Source organism: Planococcus citri, chromosome 3 (assembly GCF_950023065.1).
Source record: "Planococcus citri chromosome 3, ihPlaCitr1.1, whole genome shotgun sequence".
NCBI lineage: Eukaryota > Metazoa > Arthropoda > Insecta > Hemiptera > Pseudococcidae > Planococcus > Planococcus citri.
In genome coordinates, this window is record NC_088679.1 from 69,238,154 (window position 1) to 69,250,891 (window position 12,738).

The window sequence follows — 12,738 nt, forward strand, 5'->3', positions numbered from 1 at the left end:
TTATCTGAGAATAGACCTGTTGTTGAAATAAGTCCGAGTAGGTTGTAATTTTATTTTGATCCAAAATTTTATTTCTTTATTTTTCATTCTTTGAAGTTGGAATTTTCAACAACAAAAAAATCAAATTCCTCATTCAAATGCTGTTCTTGCAGATTTTATTTTGAGTGAAGCCATAAACACAATATTATAGAGTCCTTCAATCCCAAACCAGTCACGTTTTGAGTCGAGGTTCTCCTAAGTTTTCTACATTGGAATAGTACTACTTACAAGGGAACCTCTTGAGGAGTCCGCCTCCGATTTGAACGGGACCGCGATTTTTGGAAAGAGCATGTTCTAAAACCCCCAAATCCAAATTATCAGCTGCCCAAGTTAATTTTTCGATTTTTAGCGAATTTTTGAAAATCCAAAATTGACTATTTTGGTGATTTATGTTTTTTTTTAAAAAAGTACGTACTTGATCAGTAAAAATGTTCAAAGTAAGTTCTAAAACTGATATTAACCTCACAAATCCAAATTTCGCCATTTCCAGCTATTCTGGAGCCTCCAGCGCTATTTTTCAATTTCTCCAGAATTTTGAATTTGCTCCAGAAGGCGTGAATACAAAGTTGGGCAGCTAAAAATTGAGTTGTGCGTTATACTCGATCTGTTTAACAAGTTTATCCACTTTTGAATCGGTTTCGGAAGGGACACCTCAAGAGTGGTTTTTTGACCAGTTTTTTCAAATAAAAAATCCAAAAAAATCAAGAGTTTCCCGTTTGCGAGGAAATTTTTGAAATTTGCGCGAATCGCTGTATTTTGTCCATAACTTACCTCCCGAGACCGAATTCCGCCATTTCCCACCTATCTGGAGCCTCCAGCCCGATTTTTCAATTTCTCCAGAATTTTTAATTTGCTCCAGAAGGCGTGAATATGAAGTTGGGCAGCTTAAAATCGAGTTGTGTGTTATACTCGACCTTTTTAACGAATTTATTCACACTTGAGCCGATTCTGGAGGGAACACCTCAAGAGTGGTTTTTGGACCAGTTTTTTTTTTCAAAATAAAAATATCCAAAAATCAAAAATTTCCCTTTTGCGAGAAAATTTTCGAAATTTGCGCGAATTGCAGTATTTTGTCATGAAATAATCCCTCGAGGACGAATTTCGCCATTTCCCGCCATTCTGGAGCCTCCAGCGCGATTTTTCAATTTCTCCAGAATTTTTAATTTGCTCCAGAAGGCGTGAATATGAAGTTGGGCAGCTGAAAATCGAGTTGTGTGTTATACTCGACCTTTTTAACGAATTTATTCACACTTGAGCCGATTCTGGAGGGAACACCTCAAGAGTGGTTTTTGGACCAAGTTTTTTTTTTCAAAATAAAAATATCCAAAAATCAAAAATTTCCCTTTTGCGAAAAAATTTTTGAAATTTGCGCGAATTGCAGTATTTTGTCATGAAATAATTCCTCGAGGGCGAATTTCGCCATTTCCCGCCATTCTGGAGCCTCCAGCGCGATTTTTCAATTTCTCCAGAATTTTCAATTTGCTCCATATACAGAAGACATTATGAAGTTGGGCAACTAAAAATTGAGTTGTGTGTTATACTCGACCTGGTTAACAAGTTTATCCACTTTTGAGTCAATTTGGGGAGGGACACCTCAAAAGAGTGGTTTTTTGACTATCTATTTTTATTTTCAAAACTGGTCAAAAACCCACTCTTGAGGTGTCCCTCCCAAAACCGACTCAAATGTGGATTAACTTGTTGAACAGGTCGAGTATAACACACAACTCGATTTTTAGCTGCCCAACTTTGTATTCACGCCTTCTGGAGCAAATTCAAAATTCTGGAGAAATTGAAAAATAGCGCTGGAGGCTCCAGAATGGCTGGAAATGGCGAGATTTGGATTTGTGGGGTTAATATCAGTTTTAGGACTTATTTGAACATTTTTACTGATCAAGTACATACTTTTTTTTTAAAAAAAAAGCATAAATCACCAAAATAGTCAATTTTGGATTTTCAAAAATTCGCCAAAAATTGAAAAATGAACTTGGCCAGCTGAAAAGGATTTGGGGAATTTAGAACATGCTCTTTCCAAAAATCGTGGTCCCGTTCAAATCGGAGGCGGACCACCTCAAGAGGTTCCCTTGTTAGGTGAGGGAAAATGTCATCATTGACCTTCCAGCCCCCTTTGAAGCGGTGGAGCAAATTTTGCTTTTTTTTATCAGTGGTTAAAATTTTGTGTCATATTATGAAGTCTGATTTCTCGAAATGAAATTAATATAATTGGGAGAAAATCTGTTTGCGGCATTTTGTAAGTAATTGTGAGTGTTTTCAAATAAATTCCCAAAATTTCAAAGTTGAGCTTTTTTTTAAAAAAACTCAATTTTCGAAAGCTTTGTGAAATTTTGGAGCTATAATTTAAAAATTTGAAACGAAAAAATTCAGAAAGCATACATATTCACGATATTTAGGTACAACCAACTATATGCTTCTCGTAACAATGGGGTTCAAAGCCCCAAAATTTAGGTCAAAAATGTCAAATTGTAAAAAAATGTAGAATATCAAGCGACATATCGATTCATACCTATGATTCCAAGATCGCCGAATACGAATAAGTATCAACTCGTGTTTTTTTTTTTCAGTTTGACCTCTCCAACGCCCCCATGCCCCTTCTCATTTCCTAAAAATATCTACTAGAAAATCTAAATTCATGTTGGAGATTCCAGAAATGGCTAGAAATAGTACAATTTGATTTAAAGGAGTCGACGAGTACCTATTAGCTTTAGAACTGATTTCTATCATTTTTATTCAAAAGGCAACGTTCGCGAAAAAAAGAAACTACCCAACTATTTTTTTGTATTTTTTTAAAAATAAACAAAATGGAAAAATCTTTAGTTGTTTTCGATTTTTATAGAAATTGGAATCGTTCCAAATCGTAAAATTCACATGTATTATAACACCATCAATTCCGGAAAGTATTATTCTCAATACGATACGATCTATCTCCCATTAAAAAAATTAATCAACATTAAGGTAGGTAGGTAGTTAAAATAACAGGTATCTAAGGTTTGCCAAAGATACAAGTGGCTAATCATTGAAATAAAAAAAGTAGTAGAGGTAAGTAATATGTACTTGAATATTCGGTAAAATGATGAAGATACAGTCTCAATAGCAAGTTTTACTACTCGTATTATTTATAAGCTTGTGATTTTATATTTCTAAATAGAAGTTTATTGTTCGGCGTTCCGTCTACATTTCAGGTAAGAAATTGATTTTAATTTGATATAAAATACCTTATTGTTTTTCAAATTTCATCTTGATTGTTAATGTTGTCTTTGTTCAACTGCATTTTACGTACGTGTCAATTTTTTCCTCAATTTTTTGTATTAAATTCGCAAGTTGTGATAAAGAACGTGCAGTTTGACTCTTCAGGAAATTACATGAGTAAACGTTTGGTTGAAATAGACTGAAAATTTTGGGGCATTACCAGTTAATTTCAAACTGGTTTGGGTAAATATTTCAATGATTTTATTCAGGTATCAATAATTAATGAATTCGTAGGCAATATTCTCAGCCTATATAAATCATGAAAAATCAATTACTTGCTTAATCATAATCATTTTCTCGTAGCCTAATCCATGTTTGATATAAAAATCTGTATGTTAATACTCACCTGAAACAAAAAACAGAATAAACAGTCGATAAGTGGATTGACATTTTCTACATCGTGCATAATTTAAAATGCAAATTATTAATAGTATCATGAGTAAGAAATCCACACAACGAAAACAAAACTCCAAAAGAACGGCTGCTGTAGATTAATTTATAGACGAGTGACGAGTATAGACACAAGGTTTTTCAAGGTTAACAAAATTCTTAAATAACTCAAACTCATGGTCAGTTTCTTGGATTATAAAAAAACATATCGTAGGTACTTGTATACACCATACAGACTACAAGAAAATTTCAAAGAATCGAAAAACGTTACCTCGAAAATTCTTAAACTGACATTGGTGTAATGCATGAAAATTACCATAAATGGATTTTTGAAAATCTACCAAATTGAGCAAAATGTTGCAAAAATTTATGTAGCTCAATACGATAATTCCATTCTCAAAATGCAGCACGATTGATGAATTGAATATGATCAAAAGTCGACCTTGAGCGAAATTTCGCCCCCAAACTGTGCGAAACATCAAAAAAACGGGCAAAAATGGCGAAAAATTCATCAAATATCACGAAAATACTAATTGTAGAATAAAATATATAGAAATCGCATTAAATTATCATATAAAAATGATAAAATTAGCACACGAGAAATCATCGAAAAAATCACAGAAATTTCTGGGAAAAAATTAACATTTTGCAAAAATTGGTTTATTTGACAAAAGGAGCTGAAAACGACTGAAAGTTGATAGATATAATGTAACGAAATTCGAGAAAAATCTTGCAAAAAATAGCTCAAAAAACAAAAAAAAATTACTGAAAATGATCTACGAAAAGCTGAGAAAAATTACTGAAAATGATCTACGAAAAGCTGAGAAATTGTCATTAAAATAGATTCAATTTTGCAAAAATTACATCAAGTGGCCTATCATAAAAAAAATCGCGAAATCAAGATTATCAAAAATTGCAAAATTGAGAAAAACTTAGCAAAAATTGTTAAAAGTTTGACAAAATGAGATGAAAATTAATAATAATTGAAATCTTGCACAAAATTGCATGAACTAGCGAAAAAATGCCTGAAAATGACGAAAATTGGATCAAAATTTAAAATGAAATTGCAGAAAGTACAAAAACCATCATAAAAACCAATGAAGTCAGCAAAAAAGTCACTTAAAATTACAATAAATCATTTGAGTTGAGTAAACTGGTAGTTCAGAGGGTCCATCTGAACACATTTTAGAAGAAAAAATATATGTGCCAATTTTTTACTTTTCAAAACCTCTATTTGTCTGCTCTAAAATGGGGAAATGTGAAAAATTCAGCAAAAATTACTCAAGATCGTTTAAGACTGGTTAAAGTAGCATTTAAAAACAAAAAACAAAAAATACATACTAAAAGTTGATAAAATATCTCGATTTTGTTTGTCCAATAGCGATTTTACATCACTATGAATTCGTTAACAGTCGCTTTTATATTCAGCCTGTCGTTAGCTTTCGCACTGGATGCTCCATCATCAACCCCTAAACCTTCAGAAAAAGAAGCCAAAGCTATCCAAGAATGCAACGCAACGATTCCAGTGAAGAGAAGTAAGCATTTTCAACTTTTTTTTTTTTTTAATTTTTAAATGCCTAATGGTATTTTATATGTACTGGGTGACCGAAAAATGTTGAGCCTTCGGCATTTCTCTGTTGAGATTTCATGATATACTCAAGTTCATAGGGGCCCATAATTTTTCGCTCACTGGATAATCTTGGATTCAGTGTTACTGTTGTTATTTCGACGTGAAAAAAAAAATGAAAAATAATAAAAACAAGAAAATAATCTCAAATCATATTTTCTAGATCCTCGTGAAGTAATCGAAAGAAACATAACTGGTGGTCTCGAAGTCAAACTTGACCAAGACGAAAAAGTAAGTCTCGTTGTACGAGTAATAAGTATCAGATTTAAAAAAATAAAATAAAAATAATAATATTGTCGCTCAATAACTATAATACCTATCTATTCATTTTACAGTGTTTTTTGAACTGCTACCTTCAAAAAGTTGGTTTTGTAAGTAAAAATATAATTTTTTTAGGTAATCATCTTTCCTCATTCGCTTAATACTTCTAATTTTTTTTTTCAATAACTTCTAGCTTGACCAAAATAGCAACATACGAAACGGTAAAAGATTGGTCAACTTCACCATCAGACAAGATCCAAAAATCTTGAACTACAGCGACGTCCTTATCGCTCAAATATTCCAGATTTCCAGATCAACCAAAAGTACGTAGGCTTAAAATTCTCACAAAATCCCTTCCCCCTTACAGTAGTACTCCGGAGTAAACCACTTGCATAATTTTCGTAACGTTAGTAGGCTATTATTTGCTAATTTTTCCCCTTTACACGCAGGTATCAATGAAAATTGCCAAAAAGCTTTCGTAATTTATCACCAATTCGCTCAGTAAGTTGAAATATGTAAAAATTCTTCGAATTTATTCAGTCAGAAAAAATTCTACGAAACCTACCTATTTTTGGAAATTACTACAAATATTGCATATTACGTATGTTTCAGGGGTATTTTCACATCAGAACTGGCTTACAATTTGCAGGCAGATTTTCGCGTTAAAGATAAAATTGTTGAAGCCATAGAAACAGGACGAAGAATAGATGAAAATTTCGCACACCAAATCGAAGAGTCATTGACCATTTACGATAGTCTGACAAAAATATTATCGTATCTAGGAGATAATGCACAATGAATAAACCAGTTGATTCATAAGTTATACCTAATTACCCACCCACTTATCGCATGCAACAGATAAAATCAAATCTTTTACATCGATCTCTGCTCGAATTGTAAATCTCAGAGTCAGTGTAATTAATTTAACTTATTTCATCCATCATATTTTAAAAATTGTATAATAAAGAGATTAAGTCAACATTGAGGGATTCATCATTCTGAATTATTGTTCAAATTTCGGTTGCTATTGAATCAATTAAAAAGTGCATTTTTTATCAAGGTAGGATATTCAATAAAAATATGCACCTAGGTACTTATATTTTTTTAGAAATTTTTAACTATGAAAAATGTATTCTGAACCACCCCCACCCTCCTTCCAAAAAAAATTATAATCGAATCGCCACCGAAAATTGTATGTATTTTAAATCGCCGCGAATAACTCCACCTCCACCTATCACTTATTGTAATTTGAAATCATCACAAAAAATTCATTTGGAATTAGTCCCCAGAAAAATCGTTAGAATTTAACAATAATGAAAATGAAAACTCGTGTTATTTTAAATCCGACATCATCGCGGGAAAATGTCGTTTGGAATTTCTATCCGAAAAAAATTTACCTATTTGAAATCGACACGAAAAATTCTAAAGTTTATTAAAAAAAAGATGAAATTTTAATAAAAAATTTATTAAAAATTACCTACCACACTCAGAATTCAACACTAGCAAAACCAATTTGAAATCAATACGAACGAAAAGCTAAAATTCACAAAATTCTGCTAGAAAATTATTGCATGCTCGGTGCGAAACTCGTACTGACAAAAATAGGGGGAAAAAAATCGCTGCTAAATTCGCCAGCGAAACGCACACGAATTTAGCATCGATATTTCCAGTTTTTTTAGTGCGGTTTTCGCGTTCGAATTTAGAAGAATTTTTTACAACATTTCTCATGCGATTTTTTTTGGCATTTTATTCGACTAAGATTCGACTGCGATTCAGTGTGTTTACCGGGTCAGGTAAGCATTGAAATATTATTATCTACGTTATATTTGAAATACTTTTCGAGACAATTTCAATTAAAGATGTGTTTGCGACATTGCAAATTTTTTTCAAGTTAGTACGTATTATGATGCCTCACTAATGATGTGAAACAACCTTTGAATGAGATAACGTCGAAATCACCTTTGAACACGTAGAGATCACAAGACGTAATTAACACAGAAAAAATGAGTAATACCTATCGCCTGCTAAATATTTCACCCGAGAAATAATGCGATTAATTGTTTTTTAAAAAATCAATTTTGTTTACTTATCAAAAAATAAAAATAGATAGCCTACTTATCTGCGTGAGCAACACTCAGAAGAATTACAAAGACTTATACGTAAGTTGATTACAGACTTCAGTACCTATACTTACTTAGGTATATAAGCTCGTTAATTGTTTATTTTCCCAATATTGTTGTTACTTTCTTACTGTAGTAATTCTGCATCAAAGGTAAGCAATGTGTTTCTATAATTCAATTTTTAACTTTGTTTTTCCGCAAGCAACTTACTATACATACATTTTTTTATGCTTATACAAGTTGCTTTAACATAGAGGCAAAATGTACCTACTGGCACCACTCGTTATAAACATTTAAAAAGTTGATTTTTTTATCACCGTTTTCTAGAAATTCGCAAATCGATCACAAATTCACTATTGAGCTGGCACTTCTGGAATTCGGCGATAATCACATAAATCGATTACTAGAATGCCCGATAAGTACCTACTCATCAACGTGATAAGGTCTAAAGAACATTTTTGACCTCTCCACAGTGATTTGAAATTTTTGGAGAGAATAGGAAAATTGCTGGAAGTGCTGATGAATTAAAGGATCTCACTGTTCAACTTCGCCCAGAAAAATTTATATTTCACAAAAAAATTGGAAAATTGTAGGTACTTGAAGCGCTTGAATTTTTAAATTTTCAAAAACGAACCGAAGCATTTGAAATTTTGGCTCAGGGGGTTTTAGAAAATGCTCTTCCGATCTAGATTGGTTTCATTCAAATCGGACACTTGACAGTGCTAGTTCAAAAGGTTACCTTTCAATTTGTACATAGAAAGCGAGTTTCTCTCAATTCTTTTTACAATTATCTACTTTTTTTTCTATTCTTTTTGCAGTGATTTTAAAATCTGTATCATCATGAATTCGCTGAAAGTAATTTTGTTATGCAGCTTGCCATTAGTTTATGGATATGGTTTGCTGCCACCGGGGACTTACAAGAAAGTAAACGCTGCTTTAACATGCAATGGGACGTATACAGTTGACAGAGGTGAGTATTCCATAGACGTACATATATTGTTTCAGGTTTTAATCGATCGATTGAATACGATGATAAGTTCAAGGCTGCTGGGCCTAGTAGGAATGAATTTATGTGCTTTTTTGACATAGTAAACAGTACCATGCCAATAATAAAACGTGTTTTTCAGATTTTAAAAAAGTTACAGCTGAAAGCATACTCTCAGGTGACAACATCACAATAAGCCAAGAGGAAAAAGTAAGTAGGTACTGTTTTTTTAGTGTGTGTACTTTTGGTCTGAAAGCTGAAAAATTCTTCAGCTTGAATGTTCTCTTGATTTTTTTAGTGTTCAATTCTATCGAGTTTCTCTCAAAGTGAAGACATAATTTTTTTGGAATGATTTAAAGTGAATTCTTTTAATGTTTTTCACGGCAACTTCACATGGATTTTTTCTCGCTAAATTCAACGACTTTTTTTGAATGATGATGACAAACGATTTTTTTTTGGAATGATTTCAAGACAGAGAATTTTTCGTATTTTTTTTAGAGTTGAATTCTAATGAATTTTTTCAAGTGATGGCGCATTAGTTTTTTAGTGTGCGTAGCACACTATTGGTTTCGCTTTGAGAAATTGAAATTTCAATTGCAATGAATGTTCTCTTAAGCTATCCAACCGTTTTTTGTACCTATTGGACACCATTTGAGAATCATTAAGGCGGAGGGTATAGATTTATTTTCATTCAATTCGGATGGGTAATTGCTGAGTAATTGCAATTTTAGTTCATTATTTTAATGCATTAAATCCTAAAAAAGGGAAAAGGGGACTTGTAGAACACCTGCCGCTCATTGTACCCTGCTATACCCCCAGTCTATTCCATCACCAGCTGTGTTTCATTGTACCCTGTTACACCCCCGGTCTGTTAGCTGTGTATTCCAAGTGGGAGTGGTTTGGTGGGGTGTTTACCAAACAAATATATTATTTTAATGCCCTAACCCTCGTCGTGAAGTTATGGCTGAGTGGTTAGGGCATGTAGGTAGGAATAGGAAATTTAGGGACCCAGGTTCGAATCCCCGTGAGGTAAGTAGGTATGTGACAGATTTTTCGTAGGAAAATTGGATAGGTAAATGCCTTGGAGTTACCTACGTAGTACATAATAATGAAATGGTGCAAAAATAATGCTGAAATTGAGTTATAAATTATGATATCATTTGCTAACTAAAAATTCATTTCATTAATTTTTTGTCTACCTATTAGTAAAAATTATTAAAACAAAATGATTTTTACTATTAGTACCTATAGCAAAATTTATTAAAATGATAATTTTTACTATACGATTACAGTAAAAATTATTGAATGGGATCTGGTAAGTACTTAATTGTGCTAAATACCAGTATTTAGTTAAATTTTTTTGTAAAAATTAGCCATATTTTTTTCGTGTAATTTAGAGGCAATTCAAATTCTTAACATATTTTATAAGATTTAATTCTTAATTTAGAATAAAAAGCAAGTTCTGAAAATTAGTTTGAAAATTTATGAATTTGAAGACAATGGAAATTCTAAAAAAAAAGTAATATGAAAATTTGTATTTAGAAACGCTGAGAATTCCAAAAATTGATTAAAAGTTCTGTAAGTTGCAGATAATGTGAACTTGAACATTATATGAAATAAGTATTGTAATATTTATGAGGAAGATGAGAATTCTGAAAAATTTGAGGCAATGTAAATTCCAAAAATTGAGTAAACGTTTTACAATTTGTGGACAATATGAACTTGAAAATTGAATTTGAAATTTTTTAATTTAAAGACAATAAGAATTCTGAAAAATTATTCAAAATTTGACTGTTTAGAGGCAATGTGAATTTTAAAAATTGATTGCAAATTTCCTAACTCAGCAGCAATGCAAAATTCTGAAAATTTATTGAAAACTTTATGAAATTGTAGCAATGGGAAATTCGGGAAATTGATTTGAAATTTTGTAAATTTTAAAACAATGCAAACTATGAAAAACAACTAGAAATTTCTTAATTTAGAAGCAATACAAGCTTATAAATTATTCTGAAATACCTACTGTAATTTGGAAAATATGAAAACACTGAAAAACAATTGTTAATGTATTTTGAAGCAATGAGAGTTTCAAAAATTCTCATTACTGTGACATGGTTGATTCACTTATGCACTACCTAGATGTAATAACGGTTACAGCTGTAGAAAAGGCAGCTAGCTACGCGCACTTTGCACTAGTTTTGCAATGATCTCAAGTGAAAAATATTCTAAATGACTTTACAATAAATTGTTCAATGATTTAACTGATTTTTAAACCTATTCATTTTATTCTACAGTGTTTTTGGAAATGCGACCTTCAAAAAATTGGTATAGTAAGTACTCTCGAATCCCATGATTATAGCATATTTTCAGAAGTCAGAACATTCCATCTACTCACAGTTTTTTCCCCTATCTAGATGAACGAAGACGGTACCATACAAGGCGTCTTAGAAGTAGTCGACGAGATTCTTAGACCAATTGATGACTTGGATAAATACAAATACACAATATATAACGATATATTAGTCGCTGTTTTCGCGTACAACATCATGGCATCAACCAGAGGTAGGCGTAATATTTTGAAAATTTTTCATCCAATTCTACATACACGAAAATATGTTTAATCATAGTTTATACCCTTCACTTCACAAGTTCAGCAGATTTGTAAATTTTATTCGGGAAAAATTGATACCAAATATTTTTTCGCCGTTGGCCTTGCATGGCAGAATAGTTAGATTACTTATGCTTCCAAGTTTTTACAATGATGTAACTGTAGCCTACTATTATGTAGTACTCGTATTTTCGATTTTCCATCACAATACCTACAATTTATTATAACTACTTAATTTTTTCCTTCATTCGTAGCAATTGAAGATAAATGTGAAAAAGCTTACCAATTTATGTACCGTTTAATGGAGTAAGTTGAAACGAAATTCGTCGCGTTTTTAATTGAAATTTTTTTCAGTGTTTGAGAGGTTACTAGAGTACCTATCTATAAATTTGTACACGTTTCAGGACTACTATCATGATGACTACAGCCAATACGTTAGAGAGAAGACCCGCCTTAAAACGTAACATTTACAACGCAATTCAAACTGGACAAGTAGCCGGTGGTTTGAAGAACCTATTGAAATACGATGCAAGCGAAAAATTACGCCAGCTATTTACTCTCGAAAAATGACGTATTTTCTTTGCGAACTTTTCTTCTAAGCATATCTTTTATACCTAAAATAGATATTTTCATCGAAGTTTAACTTGTCAGCTACTTATACCTATGCAATAAATATGTAGCTTGAATGAGGTAAAATATATGATTTTTTTTCATTGCCGTACATCGATACAATCGAACGTAAAATTATATGGAAAAATCAATTAGTTGAACCCCTCCAAAGTCATTTTCGACGGCTTTGAATAAATTATAATAATTTACTGTCTCTGCAAGAAAACTTTTACTAACCGTCAACTCTGATTCAGCTGAAATTCAGCACAATGAAGAATCACGTCATCAGTATCGTACAAGGGAAGCATTGGAGCGTTCACTTTCCGATTTGGACAAAATTAATTCCAATAACCGAGATTTCAGGATAAAAAGCATATCGTAGCTAGGTATACAGGCTACAAGAAAAGTTTAAAGCATCGAAATTTGACAAAATAAGTTGAAAACGACTGAAAGTTAATGTAAGGTACTTTGGTAAAGAAATTCCAGCAAAATCTCTCAAAAAATTGCAAGAAACATTGAAAAAAATACTGAAAATTATCTACGAAAAGTTCAGCAATCGTCGTCGAAATGGAATGAAATCTTGAAAAAATTACATTTTATTATAGCCTATCATATAAAAAAAATTTCAAAACACTTCAAAATCGAGGGCGACGAACGATAACGAAATTTAAGCAATATTTCTAGCAGTCGACCTTCGAATAAATCATCTCAAAGATTTGAAAATTTATACATAAACGACTGAAAAATGCCGTTTTAACTTCAAATTGGTGGAGGGAGGGGGGAGATTTTTTCACATGTCCGTCTACATATCGGTGAAATATTTCAAAAATGCAAAAAT

At 32.0% G+C, this 12,738-nt stretch overlaps 3 protein-coding genes across 5 annotated transcripts in view; 2 read left to right on the forward strand and 1 right to left on the reverse strand.

Moving 5' to 3' along the window:
- LOC135838591 (NADH-cytochrome b5 reductase-like) overlaps nt 1-12,738 on the reverse strand; it is a 280,351-nt gene that overhangs the window by 31,879 nt on the left and 235,734 nt on the right. The gene's annotated exons all lie outside the window — the stretch shown is intronic.
- LOC135838593 (uncharacterized) lies at nt 3,017-6,560 on the forward strand. Its single transcript, XM_065354282.1, has 7 exons — nt 3,017-3,236; nt 5,075-5,228; nt 5,484-5,551; nt 5,656-5,691; nt 5,775-5,904; nt 6,031-6,082; nt 6,194-6,560. The coding sequence occupies exons 2-7, from the start codon at nt 5,090-5,092 to the stop codon at nt 6,378-6,380; spliced, it is 612 nt and encodes a 203-aa protein (XP_065210354.1). The 5' UTR covers nt 3,017-3,236; nt 5,075-5,089; the 3' UTR covers nt 6,381-6,560.
- Nucleotides 7,598-11,987, forward strand: LOC135838594 (uncharacterized). 3 transcript variants are annotated; one of them, XM_065354285.1, is made up of 7 exons: nt 7,598-7,740; nt 8,520-8,671; nt 8,829-8,896; nt 10,978-11,013; nt 11,098-11,245; nt 11,546-11,597; nt 11,696-11,987. In XM_065354285.1, the coding sequence occupies exons 2-7, from the start codon at nt 8,542-8,544 to the stop codon at nt 11,859-11,861; spliced, it is 600 nt and encodes a 199-aa protein (XP_065210357.1). In that variant the 5' UTR covers nt 7,598-7,740; nt 8,520-8,541; the 3' UTR covers nt 11,862-11,987. The 3 variants fall into 3 exon arrangements, with proteins under 3 accessions (XP_065210357.1, XP_065210355.1, XP_065210356.1); XM_065354283.1 differs by having other exon boundaries at nt 7,625-7,853; XM_065354284.1 differs by lacking the exon at nt 7,598-7,740 and adding an exon at nt 8,301-8,435.